This window comes from Centroberyx gerrardi, chromosome 16 (genome assembly GCF_048128805.1).
Source record: "Centroberyx gerrardi isolate f3 chromosome 16, fCenGer3.hap1.cur.20231027, whole genome shotgun sequence".
Classification (NCBI taxonomy): domain Eukaryota; kingdom Metazoa; phylum Chordata; class Actinopteri; order Beryciformes; family Berycidae; genus Centroberyx; species Centroberyx gerrardi.
The window spans coordinates 11,845,699-11,858,955 of NC_136012.1; the positions used below are offsets into that span (position 1 = coordinate 11,845,699).

The window sequence follows — 13,257 nt, forward strand, 5'->3', positions numbered from 1 at the left end:
TTACCAATCACAGTTTCAGGGTGGAATGGGTTGAATGCTACAAAGAAATATGAATAAAACACTTACATGATAATAAATACATGCTGAGTTTTTAAGAGGCATCACTGTCCCACTGTCTCTCACAGTCCATCACTAGGAACAGATGTCACCAACTCACCACTGTTAGAATAAAAAACTTCCGAAATAGGCTCAAAAATGTGGAGCAGCTGTCAGGAGAGGGGAAGTGCACCTACACCTCCTCTGACCTTGTGACACATGAGGTTGGTGATTTTGATTATGGAAGGGCTAAACCCAAGACAAAGCCGCCCTTCAAAACAGCTTTGGCTGTCTCATCCAGATCACATGACAGGGGAGACAGGGTCACACGACTCATTAAAGACAGAGGAGTCAACGCCCAGAGAGTTTACTTTGGTGTCCCACTGAACACAAAGCAGACAGACAGTCTGTGTGTCCTGTGTGGGGGGATAAGGGGTGGAGGCCTATAGAGTCTTCAACTAACCTTTCTCTTCTCATTGCACTATAGCCACAGCAGCAAAATGATCAATAAGCAATGTCACCTGATGAGCACAGTCCAAAATATAATTACCTTGAAGTAATCTTAATTAGACTCTTGACTCAATCGTAGTCCCCTCCAGAATGACAACACAAACATATTTAGGTCTTCCTGTTTGACCTCCTCAATGGCAGGTACACTATAATAAAAATGACAGCTCTTTAGGTTTGTATCTAACCCCTATTGACTCATACAGTCTCTTCCCAGACCTTAAATAAACATTAGGGGCTTACACCTCCATTAGTGCTGATTCGTAATCTCAAACATCCGTCACCCCACTAATTGGAGTTTTTCACAACAAAGACATCCTGACCTGAACGGGAACAGGTGGATAGCTAAACTCTAAATGGACTAGGCCCACAGAATTGGCTTACATGAGCTCTCTCTCTCTCTCACACACACACGCACACACATCTCTCTCTCTCTCTCTCTCTCACACACACACACACACAAATCTCTCTCTCTCCCTCCCTCTCACACACACAAACACACACACGCACACGCAGACAGGACAAACACCATTTATTTTCTCCCTTTCCCTCTATTTGCTCTGATGCTTCTTTCTTTTCCAAGGTATATTACACAAACATAGCCAGGCAAAGCAATAAATAACACTATGCTGCAGTTGATACAGTCACTTCATAATACAGCATAGGCTATTTGTCAGCCAGTACGTTATTTTACCTGTAATTTTCATAATTAGGCCAAGTGTTTTACAAAATTGATAATTTCTTGAAATAGGGCGACACCCCAAGGTGAAACGTGGCTGGTTCGCGCGTTGCATTGTGGGTTGACAACTCTTGGTTGACGCTGTTGTTTGGCCCGCACTCTGCAAAATGGCGACGTCCCTAGGAGCTAACACCTACAATAGACAGAACTGGGAAGACGCGGTACGTTTTAATGAACATCAAAGTTATTACATATGGCAGTGAGGGACGACTAAAACCTGGCGATTTTCAATTACACGCCACAAAATCGATATTGTTAGAAAATATGGTTCAGCAAGCAACTGATCGATTTGCTTTGTACCTAGCTAACGTGACGTTAGCTAGCGGAAGCGTGGTTGCTACCTTTACAATGTCTATGTAAATTACCGTTAACTAGCTATAAACAGTAACTTATCTAACATTCAAGCTTCTTTTGGTCTCAATGGAACTGGGGAAGAATATATTTGCTTAGGTTTCCAACAAACTATCCTAGCTAACCCAACCATTTATTGTTTGACCTAAGCTAACGTTAGCACTAGCTAACTAACGTTATTTAAACTAGATTAACATTAATTAACAGCTTGTGATTTGTGAAAGCTGCCAGTTACTCACATCATTGTCTTGCGACAAGTTGGTAGTATTAGCTTGTACGACGTTTACTATCGAAAAATTCATATAAAAGGTAACTAAGTTTTGGTTAGCATGCATAGCAAATGAATAAGCCCGCTTGCCAGATAGGTCACACCTTAAATATAGCTTTTAATTTCTTCTGTTGAAGTGCCTGCGGGTCATTCTCTGCGTTGTAAACAGCTCCCAGCTCTGCACACAGTCAATTGTTTATTACCTCAGCTGTGGTTGCTGCAAACACTTCAAAGCTCAGGGGACTGACAAACTAGGCTAATCCAATGATGCATAATTTTAGCTAAAGTTAAGGCATCTGGTATGTTTGCCATGTGGTTTTTATTCTCCATAAAATACCTGAGCAGCACTTTGGAGGGCTATGGCTCCACTAGTCTACCATAAAAGGCCATGAATCAAGTTATTCTCTTGAGCCATGAGACAAGAGGGTCTTTGGTCAATGTTGGTTTTATAGAGACACTTGAGTGTAAACTTTGCAACCCTAGACAGGCTATGCAGTCTAAGTTTGTGCCGTAAGAGCTGCTTATATTTAGTTTGCTGTGATGGTGATGAGGTAGGTGGAATGGAAGAAGGCAAGGTCTCTTTCAGCAACTAACACTTGGACTGAAACTGCATCTTCCAACAGATGGCAAAGTTGGAGCTAGTAAGCCTCATAACACTCCCTGTATTCACACTTGTAATTTGGCCAGGGTGCCAACAATAAAATGTGAAACAGAGAATGTAGGCTAGGAGCATGGCTTCAGAGAAGTCACAGCACAGGATGAGGAATTGATATGGTGTTTGTTTTTTTAACAAAATTAGCCTTTTCCCTTTCCTCTCAGGACTTCCCAATTCTGTGTCAGACATGTTTGGGAGAAAACCCTTACATCCGTATGGTGAGTGAGCATTAACTTCACTTAAATTCATATCTAAATTCAACACAAATTATCCTTTTGGTAAGACACAAGTGGATGTGTGGGTTTAAATTTGTTCATGCTTTCTGTCACAGACCAAGGAGAAGTACGGGAAAGAATGCAAGGTATGTTTTGCTCTAATACTTAATGCACCACATATCATAACTTAGCTTGAACACACTAAGGCATGTTACAGAAGTAAGGATATTGATCTGTAATTCTGTGGTTCTTGTCTCATTAGATCTGTGCCCGACCCTTCACCGTGTTCCGCTGGTGTCCAGGGACACGCATGCGTTTCAAGAAGACAGAAGTCTGTCAGACCTGCAGTAAGATGAAGAATGTCTGTCAGACATGCCTGCTTGACCTGGAGTATGGTGAGTCTTTCTGACCGTTGCATCACTCTCTCTTCTCCATCTGTCTCTACATGTTTTCTGGCCTACTGTAACAGATAGATTAGTTGAACCCCTTGTCACCCTTGTGTTTGACAGGTTTGCCTATCCAGGTCCGAGACACCGGACTGGCTATCAAAGATGATGTTCCGAAGTCAGATGTAAACAAAGAGTACTACACACAGAACATGGAGAGAGAGGTATGTTTGCAGGTTCTGTTAACACATAACTGCTGCTTTTTTTTGTTTTTCATACAACCACAACAGAGAAGACTAATTGATATTCCTAGCTCTCATCGATCCCTCATGCCAACTTGCACCCCTGTGTCCTCAGATAGCCAATTCTGATGGGACACGGCCGGTGGGCCTGCTGGGTAAGGCCCCTAGCTCTAGTGACATGTTGCTGAAACTGGCCCGAACCACGCCATACTACAAGAGGAACCGGCCACACATCTGCTCCTTCTGGGTGAAGGGAGAGTGTAAGAGAGGCGAGGAGTGCCCCTACAGGTGAGTGGCACGTCACATAAGAGCCGACAGTTGCAGTGTCTCAGGGGTCAAACTTGGTGGTGCTGTGGTGCCAGTAATGTACATACAGTTTGTACCTAGTGGCTGTTGGATATTGATCTTTTTTGTTTTCATTTGTCTGTCTTTTACATTTCCCTCCCCAGTAACCACTACCATAGACAGAACTAAAACCTGTTCGATTTTACAGTAAATTCCCCTGATGTGTTACAATTTTTATATTGTGAATATAATTTTCTCATTCTGGTTCTCTTTTTCACACAGGCACGAGAAGCCCACAGATCCAGATGACCCCCTAGCTGACCAGAACATAAAGGACCGTTACTACGGTATCAACGACCCAGTAGCTGACAAGCTGCTGAAGCGGGCCTCAACCATGCCCCGTCTGGACCCACCAGATGACAAGTCCATCACCACCCTCTACATAGGGGGTCTGGGCGATACCGTCACAGATGCAGATCTCAAGTAGGGATTTCTATTTTATCATGAGGAGTTCTTTTACAACTTGCTTTGGCCATTTAGATTAGCTTTTACTCTATTTTGTAACAATCATAGTTTTTCATTCTCATAAAAGGAATATTGTTCAAGGTGTTGGGACTTGGATTCTAAAGTTTTGGGGCCCTTGGTATGTATCTGTATTGTTGCAGGAATCATTTCTACCAGTTTGGAGAGATTCGCACCATTACCATAGTGCAGAGGCAGCAGTGTGCCTTCATCCAGTTTGCCACACGACCGGCAGCAGAAATGGCTGCTGAGAAGTCCTTCAACAAGCTCATCATCAACGGACGGAGGCTCACCGTCAAGTGGGGCAGGTGAGTGACTGATCTAGACGGTTAAGGCCGAGCATCAGGGTGTCGGCTTCCGATGTGAGTTTTGAAAGCCTTTTACTCCCTGCTGTATCCTCAGTGCCATGTGTCTAATTTATTGATGTCATTAATTTGTGACTCTAATATGCTGTATCTGTCTAGGTCTCAGGCAGCCAGAGGGAAGGAGGCCATCAAGGATGGGGTCAGTGAGATGGGCACCAGACTTGACCCTGTGCCTGGACTGCCTGGAGGTGAGTCTGCCAACCCAGGTGGAGTTAGGACTGTGTGTATGTTGGAGTTAGCCATGTGACATTTAATCTCTTGTTGAAGTAGTACTTGATGTCGACATGCTATCTTTCTCTGTCAATATCATTATATTGACTATCATTAAATTTTGGGACTGACAGTGCTATGGAGAACCAAAGATGGACAGATTTTAACCCCATTGGTAGAATGTTTCAAAAGCTTTTTTTTAAAGAGAAATAGCCAATTGATTGACCATTGTAAGATTGGAAAGAAATTAAATTAGAATAATTCTTGGAATTTTTACCTTGTACACCTTAATACATAAAGTCTAACTCTGTTTCCATTTGTGCTATAGCTCTACCTCCACCACCAGCTCTAGATGAAGAGGCTCCTACAAACTACTTCAACCTGGACCCTAGTACTTCTCCTGCTGTCATGAACATTGCTCTGCCCCCACCCCCTGGCATCAACCCACCCCCTCCAGGTAGAATCTTAACCTTGGTTTCATAGATGCAGCTTTCTTATGAAATGTTTGAATTACTGACTGATTAAATGTAATTTCTGTTGACATTTCTGTTGACGTACAGTTTTAATGCTGGAAAGTACATTGTGGAATCTAAAAATCATGATATGCTATTATGCAGTTGTGCAGCCCTACTGTGAAAAAGTAATGTTTATCATGTAGTTAGGCGTATATGTAATTTAAACAGTGAGAATAAGAAGCAACTAGATGCTACAATAATCTCTCCCTGTTCTTCTGCTCCTTCAGGCTTTGGCCCTCCGATGTTCCACCCCATGGGTCCCATGGCCCCTCCTATGCCTCCTCCCATGAGCATGAGACCTCCTGGTCACATCCACTACCCCTCCCAGGACCCACAGCGCATGGGTGCCCACGCTGCACACGGCTCACGCCACGGCGATTAGCAGCTAGAGTGAAATTATACTGTGATTAGGCGTCATTCCTGTGCTTTGCTTCCCCATGTCAAACCTAGTGAGGAGGTTTCACTTAAGTTACTGTGGGTGGGACTGAAATCTACAGATTACTTCTGGTAGAAATACACTGCATAGAAAAGACAGCTATCTTTGACAAGATCATGTCTGATTTGTTATGCTACATGCAGTGCTCTGAATGGACTGAACAAGCACCAGCTGTGTGTCTGGAAAGGCCACTACCAGGATCTTACAAGACGACTTCCTAACTACTCAGTTCACTCACTCAAGTACTAGAACAGCTTCTTGGCAGTGGAACTTAAAATGGTAAACAACTTAAATATCAAACATTAGCATACTGCCCAGTGTGACCAGGTATTTACCTTGGATCCCTATGGTTTTAAAGGGATCCTGTGGTTGGTGCCATTGTATATTCTGTATGGCAGTGTATACTCAAGATAAAACTTGTACTTGTCACATCATGCAAAGAATCCAATGGAGATGATCTCTGAGGAGCATTTTTTTAGACATGTTAATTTTCAGTTACATTGACTTTTTTTAATTTGATATAATCTTAATATTCCACAACATGATGACTTAGTTTATTGTAAGGTTTTCTTTAAATGTTGTATTAATTTGTGTCATTAAAACAATGCCATCTTGTCATTCATCATCTCTGAGTGCATATTATTCATAAATATTCATGTTTACTATTGTGTAAGAACACAGTCTAGTTAGGGAGAGCCACAGTGTGAGGATGGCTAAGACAGATGAAGGGAGAAAAAAGGGGGGGTGTTGCGGCAGTGAGAGAGTGATGATAAGGCAGCGGGAGAAGGAGGGATAAGACTGATCATCTGTCCTAAGAAGCGGCCTGGGGTGGCCTTGTCCCGGACACAGCATTGGTAATTAACTGTTGATTGATTCAGATGTCCTCAGTTGGGCTCCGCTGGGTTTCCAGTAGCAAACCATTATATCGTGGACAAGTCTTTTTTTTCCCTACAGCGCCTGTTGACTAACAGAGGCAGCGTCTTTGGAGGAGGGGAGGAGCAAGCATAGGTCAGTGCCTCAGTCTTTAGCCTGTGGCCTTCCAAAGATCACAGGAGGTTGAGGGTCATAGGTCAGCTGTAGGCCTTCTTCACAGTTCATTAGATTCAGGGCAGTAGCCAACACCCCATCCCTTGGGTGCTCTGTTGAAGTTGGGCCGTCGAGACATGCGGTCCAGGTTGATGCTGGGCAGATTCTGGGGTTCCACTGCCTCAAAGCTGATCACCTGGGTCACCCTCTTGCTGGCCATGGGACCCCCAAATGGCATGGCAGATCTGAGAGAGAAAGAGAAGAGACCTTATTTTTACTCAGTTTTACTTAGATCTGACTGTTGGGGTATAGCTGAAGTGGGGAGGGATATGCCTTGTGTTTAAAGTTGCTTGTGGAACATTACCCTGCGTATCATATATCTCACACTCCCTCCTAAAAAGGGGGAAGCTTTTAGATGATACACGATATCCAATGCAATGCAAAGTCTAGTAATCACTCTAACTTATCTCACGCTCCTGTTAATAGCAGAAACCCACCGGGGATTCAGGATGACTCAAACTGGGTGTGGGCTAAGAGGTTAGAGCGCGTGGTGAGCGCAACCTCGTCTATTTGGCATGTGTGGTCTGGTCTGCCTGACCATCAGTTGAGCTCAGACTTAATTAAGGCTTCATAATTTCATAATGATAATCTTCAGCGGGTAAATTGATCCATCCATGGGGGGTACAGTTACTGACTAGCTGGTACAGACAGAGTGATTGACAGTGACCTAATTAAGTTATGTCCGAGTCTCTCTTTCACAGACACACACGCTCTCTCTGTTTCTCCGCCTGCCCAAGTTTAACCTTTGTTCTGCACAGCGCCTCATTGGTATGATGCAATCCCTTGTGTGCCATGGGAAAAGTGATTCCCCTTCGTGCGCAATCTGTCTTGTGGGGGCTGAAAGGCACGCAGACCCCCAGTAGATCATCTTTCTAGAGCTGGGGTTAAAATAGCCATCGTACAGCCATAGTCCAAGGAGGTGCAAGCCAGAGACGGGATTAATTTTCAAACGCCGTGGAAACATGGATTGGAGCCGAGGGAACTTAATTTAAGAGATGATTGTGATAGATGACATGGTTTGGTCATCTGAGGGTCTATTTGAAGATGGATGGTCTCACAGCCTGTGCTTATAAGTGATCAGGCTGTGATAACTGGTGGAGAGATCAGTTCTCTTTAACCATCGATGGACCGTTGGCATCTGTAGACTGTTATATTCCCTAGGCTTCTTGTGGTAGTTTCTGTGATCCTGCAGCCTCATCTGAACTATTTGGATGAACTGAGTAGTGAAGGAAGAAGCAGATCCGCAAAGGCAGATTTGAAGACCGGGTTTTACCTGTTGAAGCACCTGTAGTTGGCAGGCTGTAGTCTTTCTGGGGGCTGGGGCAGCTGGGCGCTGAGGGAGGTGAAGAGCTCTTCATTGTCTGCCAGAGCTTCCCTCCAGGGGGAACAGTAGGATTTGGGGATCACTGTTGCATTGAACCTCTCATGAGGAATCTGCTTCAGAGGGCCAGAATACCCTGGCAGAAAAAAAGTCACGTTTTAAATTCAATTTAAGGATTACATGGTCTTCTACGGGTTGAGAAAATTTCACAACCCTTGGGTTTTTGAAACCCTTTAAAAACCCCATTGGATAACCTCAAAAATGTTATACCATCAAGCTAAAAACAAGGCAATGCCTTTCATAACCAAGCCTAACAAAGCACACACAGGACTAATATGCAAATACTTGTTTTCATGTCACTCTTGGAAGCAATAGCAGCTACAGTAATTAGATCTCAGTGTGAATCCAATATAATAAACATAGCTTAGCTCACTGTCAATCAGACTCAACATAGTCTACTGTCAGGACAGGCAGGTAACAGCATTCAACAAAGGTAGATAATTGCTTTCTACATACTTCCAGACAAGTTACACAATTTTAGAAAATCCTCCTGGGACTGCTAATCATAAAGTCAGTTTATTTGACAGTACATGAGGTCAATACCAGCAGATGAAAATGAGATGCAATGCCCAAGCATTGCTCAAGCATTGGCCTTGTCCAGGCATTGGCATTGCCCAAGCAGTGGTTTTGCGGTGAACTATTGCGGTGCTTTGTGGCAGCCTGTGACAATCCTTCCCTCACTGAATTATCATTTACCTGGAGCGAGGACGTCGGGACTGCCCTTCTTTGCTACAGTCTTCTGTAGGTTGATGACCAGGCTATGCTTACCCGGGAAAGAGAAAGCCTGATTCTCCTTTCCTCTCTGTGGCTGTGGGATGGTCTGAGGGGGAGGGATGGCCTCTGGATGCACCTGGGGAAGGGACAGAGTTAGACTCTGAATTTGCTCGGCAATAAGCACAACAGTTTATTAACAGCTCTTCTTGTGGGTTTCATTGTGTGGTAATGGATAGTGCTGTCTGGTGACACTTGGTCAGTGTTTATCTGTGGTTCGTTCATCAAGGTGGGAAGTATTTGCAACTCTGCGATGCAACAACACATTTTGCAGATACAATTACTAAGATGTTCCACTTTCTACTGCTTGTTGTACTCCAAAGAAACAGCACAGCAGAATTTTTTTTTATTATTATTGTTATTAAACCTTTATTTAGACAGGTAATCTCATTGAGACACGGGGTCTCATTCACAAGAGAGACCTGGAAAATGAGAAGTGACACTCCAGATTTCATTGGGCCATCAATCACAGCCCTCTCATAAATCCAGCACCCTAACAAGCCGTTAATATGCATTGCCTACATATCAGGGAGACAGATTAATGATTTTCAGGGTGTAGGCTGCAGCTAGTTCAGTGGATGTGCAGAGTCGGTATGTGCTGTGTGTGCTTGCCTGTCTGTCTGTTCCTTACGTTGTTGTTGTTGTAAGTGCTGTTGGCGGCGTTCTCCAGGGTGAACCTCTCCACCCTCCTCTGCCTCTCCTGGAACATGCGAGAGCCCCGGTTAGATGGAAGGTTAAGCTCCTCCATCATCACGTCCTTTGGAACGCTGATCTTCTTCCCCAGGTTGAAACCCTCTGGCACATAAATGGAGGTACCTTGATAAGCCATTACACTGAACATCCCTTCTCAAAATGGTAATGTCAAAGTAGAGAAATCTATTTGCCTCTGAGTTTACATGACTACTACACTGATATGGACTGACAGTTTGTTGATGGAGTTAAGATTCTCTTGCTGTGTGGCCTCAGGTGACTCTATGCACTATGCACAGAGAGAATGATATATCGTGACATTCAGTTATAGATAGAAAGACAATGACAGCAACAAGCTTCAAATGTTTGGAAACATATGGAAGCTAACAGACTATTAAAGACCTGTTTTGGCAGCGTATCACATCTCTCTAATCTGTTTTTATGTATTCAGAGATGATCAAGATTTCTTGTTACTGTCAACTGGGGACAACTGATATAATAAAACCCACCCTTAAGCATCATCACTTAGCTGGAATCCGCACAGCCTTGAGTCAGGGTCTCTGTGTCTCTGCTTGTGTTGTGGCCTGAAATAGCCTCGGAGATGATGTAGAGAGGTGTGTAATGTTTGTTGTGGTCCAGGGTTGCATGGGTAACTGGCCGTATAAATAGGATCTTTGGATGAAAGAGCTCATGTAAGAACGGATGGTCTTCTTTCTCGCAGATGATAAGGGTTAGGAGAAGTCCGGGCATATGCCGGCCTTTAGGAGCTGCCTTTGATGGGCCTGTGTAAAATTCACTGGTGGGGGTCACATTTTGCTGAGTTAAGGGGACCTTGTTTCAAAGCCTAGCTGGCAGACAGCAGTGGAAAACAAACAGAGCAACTGGGGTTGTCCCTAGTGGAATGTTTGGAGAAATTCAACAACATTGGCACTCTGGGGATTTGGGTGTACTACACTCCCATGTGTCCTCAGGCAGCGGTCTAGCACACTTTGATGTTTGGCTCAATTACATCTGACAGCCCCGGCTGGGATGACAAGCTATGCCAGTTTGAATATCAGTGTAAATACACACACATGGGGGGACCAAGTCGTTGACGTAATATCGTATATTAGTTTACTTCCAAACATTTTGTACCCCGTTCTGTGCCCCTAATGTGGGACCAAAAAAATCAATGCAGTTTATCCGATCCAAATGGAGTCGACTTACCTCCCCTGACCTCCTTGCACAGAGCCTTAGCTTGCAGCATCCTCTGCTTGGCCAGGTCATCCACCCCTGACTGCATCATCATCATCATCTTCCTCTGATGGACACAGTTGTTTTTTATATTAATTATTATGGAGATTAGTTAAAATTAGATTAGATTATTGTACAACACTACTGCCACCTAATACAGGATTTATTTCAGCAAATCAGTTTCAGGTTTACACATGTTTTAACAAAGAATATGACCTATCGACGGAAATAAGCTGTACAAAAAAAAACTTCTGTCAACTACTGTCAGCTTCCCAATGCATTTTAAACTTTTATATTTAGCTATCACATACTGCCAATCCTGGTATTAAGAGCTCTGTCATTTTCACTGAGTGTGACAAAATGACACCAGTCCAACCCTGTGTTTTGGCTCTATGGGACAAATCAAACCTTTTGTTTATATTTTGATTAAGTCTCTCACATTAAAATGCTTTGTTGGCATCATTTTCATTCATAACTAGAAAACCAAAAGTGCCACGCCACAGCAAAACCAGAATTAACTATTAAACCTAATAACTATCCATATAAGGCCCACTGCCTTCCACTCCAACACAGTCTAATTTTACCATAGCAAGTACCACAGATTGCACCTAAATAGCCCATGCTTCCCCACACCTCGCTCCTTACCTGTCTCCCCTGGCTGTCTAGATGACGGGTGGCGGAGCTGGTATGAAGGGCTGTGTGGTTTATCCTGTACTGGAGCTGAGATGCTTCCCTGGTGTGACTCTGACGCTCCTCAGCAGAGAGGGAACAGTCTGTATAATACTCATCCCAGGATGCCTTGGGTGCTTACCTCACTGGATTATTTTAGCAGGGGTAAGAGGGTGAGGATGGACGGAGGGAGTGTCTGGGGGGGTATAAAATGGGATTAAGGGGGAAGGGGCAAGTATAAAGATTTACATCCCTGCCCTCCAGGGTCCGTGATAATAAAAATCTGATCCCTGCTCTGTATGTGTGTGTGTGTGTGTGCGTGTGTGTGTGTGTGTGTGTGTGTGTGTGCGCATAATAACAGCTGCTGACTCTGTCCAGACAGTGACACCGAGCCCTCAGAGAGGCCAAACATCCAGCCTCTGCACTGCACTCACTCACACACACACTAACACACATCTATATAGACATACACATGCACACACAGTGGCAGGGTTCCCGCTTGTGTTTCTCACTTACAGACAGTGGCTGTCAAAGTGATGAGGTCACTGCGATCAAGAGGTCCTGGTTCCGCTTCCAGTCGAGGGTCAAAGGTCAAAGTCCATGGCAGATTGCTATGCCATTTTTGACTGTGTGAGATCTGCCTTGATACCCATTCTGTTAGACTGCTGCGTGTTACTTTCAGCTATTCAGTAGTCCAGAAACACTGTACTGAATAACAATGCATTCCTAAGTTTTGTCATTGTGTTGTCAGTCATCAGCCTCCTCACCAACCGCTGAGAAACTTCAGATGTGAATTCTACATAAACCCACAACTGGTTGTGTTACACCAGGGGTGATTGCCCTTTACTTTCGTATTGGTTGCCCTTTTTGAACCGAAGTTAGACTTGATCCAGAATTTTTTTTTTCCACAAATTGATTCATTGAGCTCAGCAGGAGCCTAGAGGAAAAAGACATTTTCTTTATCCCTGTTGAGATTGGATATCGATTTCTCAACTGCACTGCTCCAAAACACCACACTCTGCTGGTGGGAAGCCTCCCGGCCTCCGGCAGAAAATATGGAGCCGTCCTGACTCACAGAAAAGCATCTGCAGAGACACAATGGAAGTTCAATAGTTGCTGCACAGTACGTATATATTTAAGTGTGCTTGGGTTTAGAAAAAAGAAAGTGAAGTGCAAGTGAAAGTCTATTGCATTATGAACAGAAGCCAGAGTAAGTTAGTCGTTTCTTTTTAATAGAGTCGACTCCCTTCTAGCTCTTGTGTGGCTCTATAAGAATATACAGCACATTCTAACACTGAGAACCGGCAGTGAATATTAATAGAACTGCAATGGATCTGTGTAGCGTCCAATTAATCTTTCCAAACCCATAGCTTTGAACAATTCAGTATAAACAAAGGAGTTATAATGACCAGTATCTATCTGCTATGTGAAAACTACAACTTGGTGACTTTAACATCCATTGCCTTGAACCAGACAATAAAGCCCCTGGCTGGAGTCATCTGTGTTTGAGAGGTGGCCTCCGCAGTGTGTTCATGTCACATGGAGAGAGGTGCAGGACCACCAGGCAGTGACAGCTGACAGTGGGACAATAGAGGCCCGTTCAGACTCAAGGGTTTGTGGAATGAGTGCACCTTTAAAACTGATTGCCCTGTCAGCCTGCAGATGAAGCCTTGTTTGGCTGGCTAGTTAGAGGGA

At 43.9% G+C, this 13,257-nt stretch overlaps 2 protein-coding genes across 3 annotated transcripts; one reads left to right on the forward strand and one right to left on the reverse strand.

Annotated features, from left to right (window-relative positions):
- Positions 1–1,378: 1,378 nt before the first annotated feature.
- On the forward strand, positions 1,379–6,350 carry rbm22 (RNA binding motif protein 22). The gene is made up of 11 exons (XM_071905858.2): positions 1,379–1,443; positions 2,721–2,774; positions 2,888–2,917; positions 3,034–3,166; positions 3,281–3,381; positions 3,515–3,687; positions 3,967–4,167; positions 4,350–4,514; positions 4,671–4,759; positions 5,110–5,238; positions 5,524–6,350. The coding sequence occupies exons 1-11, from the start codon at positions 1,390–1,392 to the stop codon at positions 5,676–5,678; spliced, it is 1,284 nt and encodes a 427-aa protein (XP_071761959.1). The 5' UTR covers positions 1,379–1,389; the 3' UTR covers positions 5,679–6,350.
- Positions 6,351–6,409: 59 nt separating this feature from the next.
- Positions 6,410–11,671, reverse strand: LOC139916847 (myozenin-2). Of its 2 annotated transcripts, none has more exons than XM_071905861.2 (6): positions 11,539–11,671; positions 10,867–10,960; positions 9,602–9,765; positions 8,968–9,049; positions 8,092–8,275; positions 6,410–7,003 (listed from the first exon to the last, which is right to left on the reverse strand). In XM_071905861.2, the coding sequence occupies exons 2-6, from the start codon at positions 10,952–10,954 to the stop codon at positions 6,820–6,822; spliced, it is 702 nt and encodes a 233-aa protein (XP_071761962.1). In that variant the 5' UTR covers positions 10,955–10,960; positions 11,539–11,671; the 3' UTR covers positions 6,410–6,819. The 2 variants fall into 2 exon arrangements, with proteins under 2 accessions (XP_071761962.1, XP_071761961.1); XM_071905860.2 differs by having other exon boundaries at positions 8,896–9,049.
- Positions 11,672–13,257: the final 1,586 nt, after the last annotated feature.

What these genes read in the sequence shown, in the direction of transcription:
- rbm22 (XM_071905858.2), top strand. Translation starts at nt 1,390, where the DNA reads ATGGCGACGTCCCTAGGAGCTAACACCTACAATAGACAGAACTGGGAA. An exon ending in AGTACGGGAAAGAATGCAAG is followed by an intron (nt 2,918 to 3,033) that starts GTATGTTTTGCT and finishes TTGTCTCATTAG; the next exon opens with ATCTGTGCCCGACCCTTCAC. An exon ending in CATCAACCCACCCCCTCCAG is followed by an intron (nt 5,239 to 5,523) that starts GTAGAATCTTAA and finishes CTGCTCCTTCAG; the next exon opens with GCTTTGGCCCTCCGATGTTC.
- LOC139916847 (XM_071905860.2), bottom strand. Translation starts at nt 10,954, where the DNA reads ATGATGATGATGATGCAGTCAGGGGTGGATGACCTGGCCAAGCAGAGG. An exon ending in GTGCAAGGAGGTCAGGGGAG is followed by an intron (nt 9,766 to 10,866) that starts GTAAGTCGACTC and finishes TTTATGTGCCAG; the next exon opens with AGGGTTTCAACCTGGGGAAG. An exon ending in AACTACAGGTGCTTCAACAG is followed by an intron (nt 7,004 to 8,091) that starts GTAAAACCCGGT and finishes TTTCTCTCTCAG; the next exon opens with ATCTGCCATGCCATTTGGGG.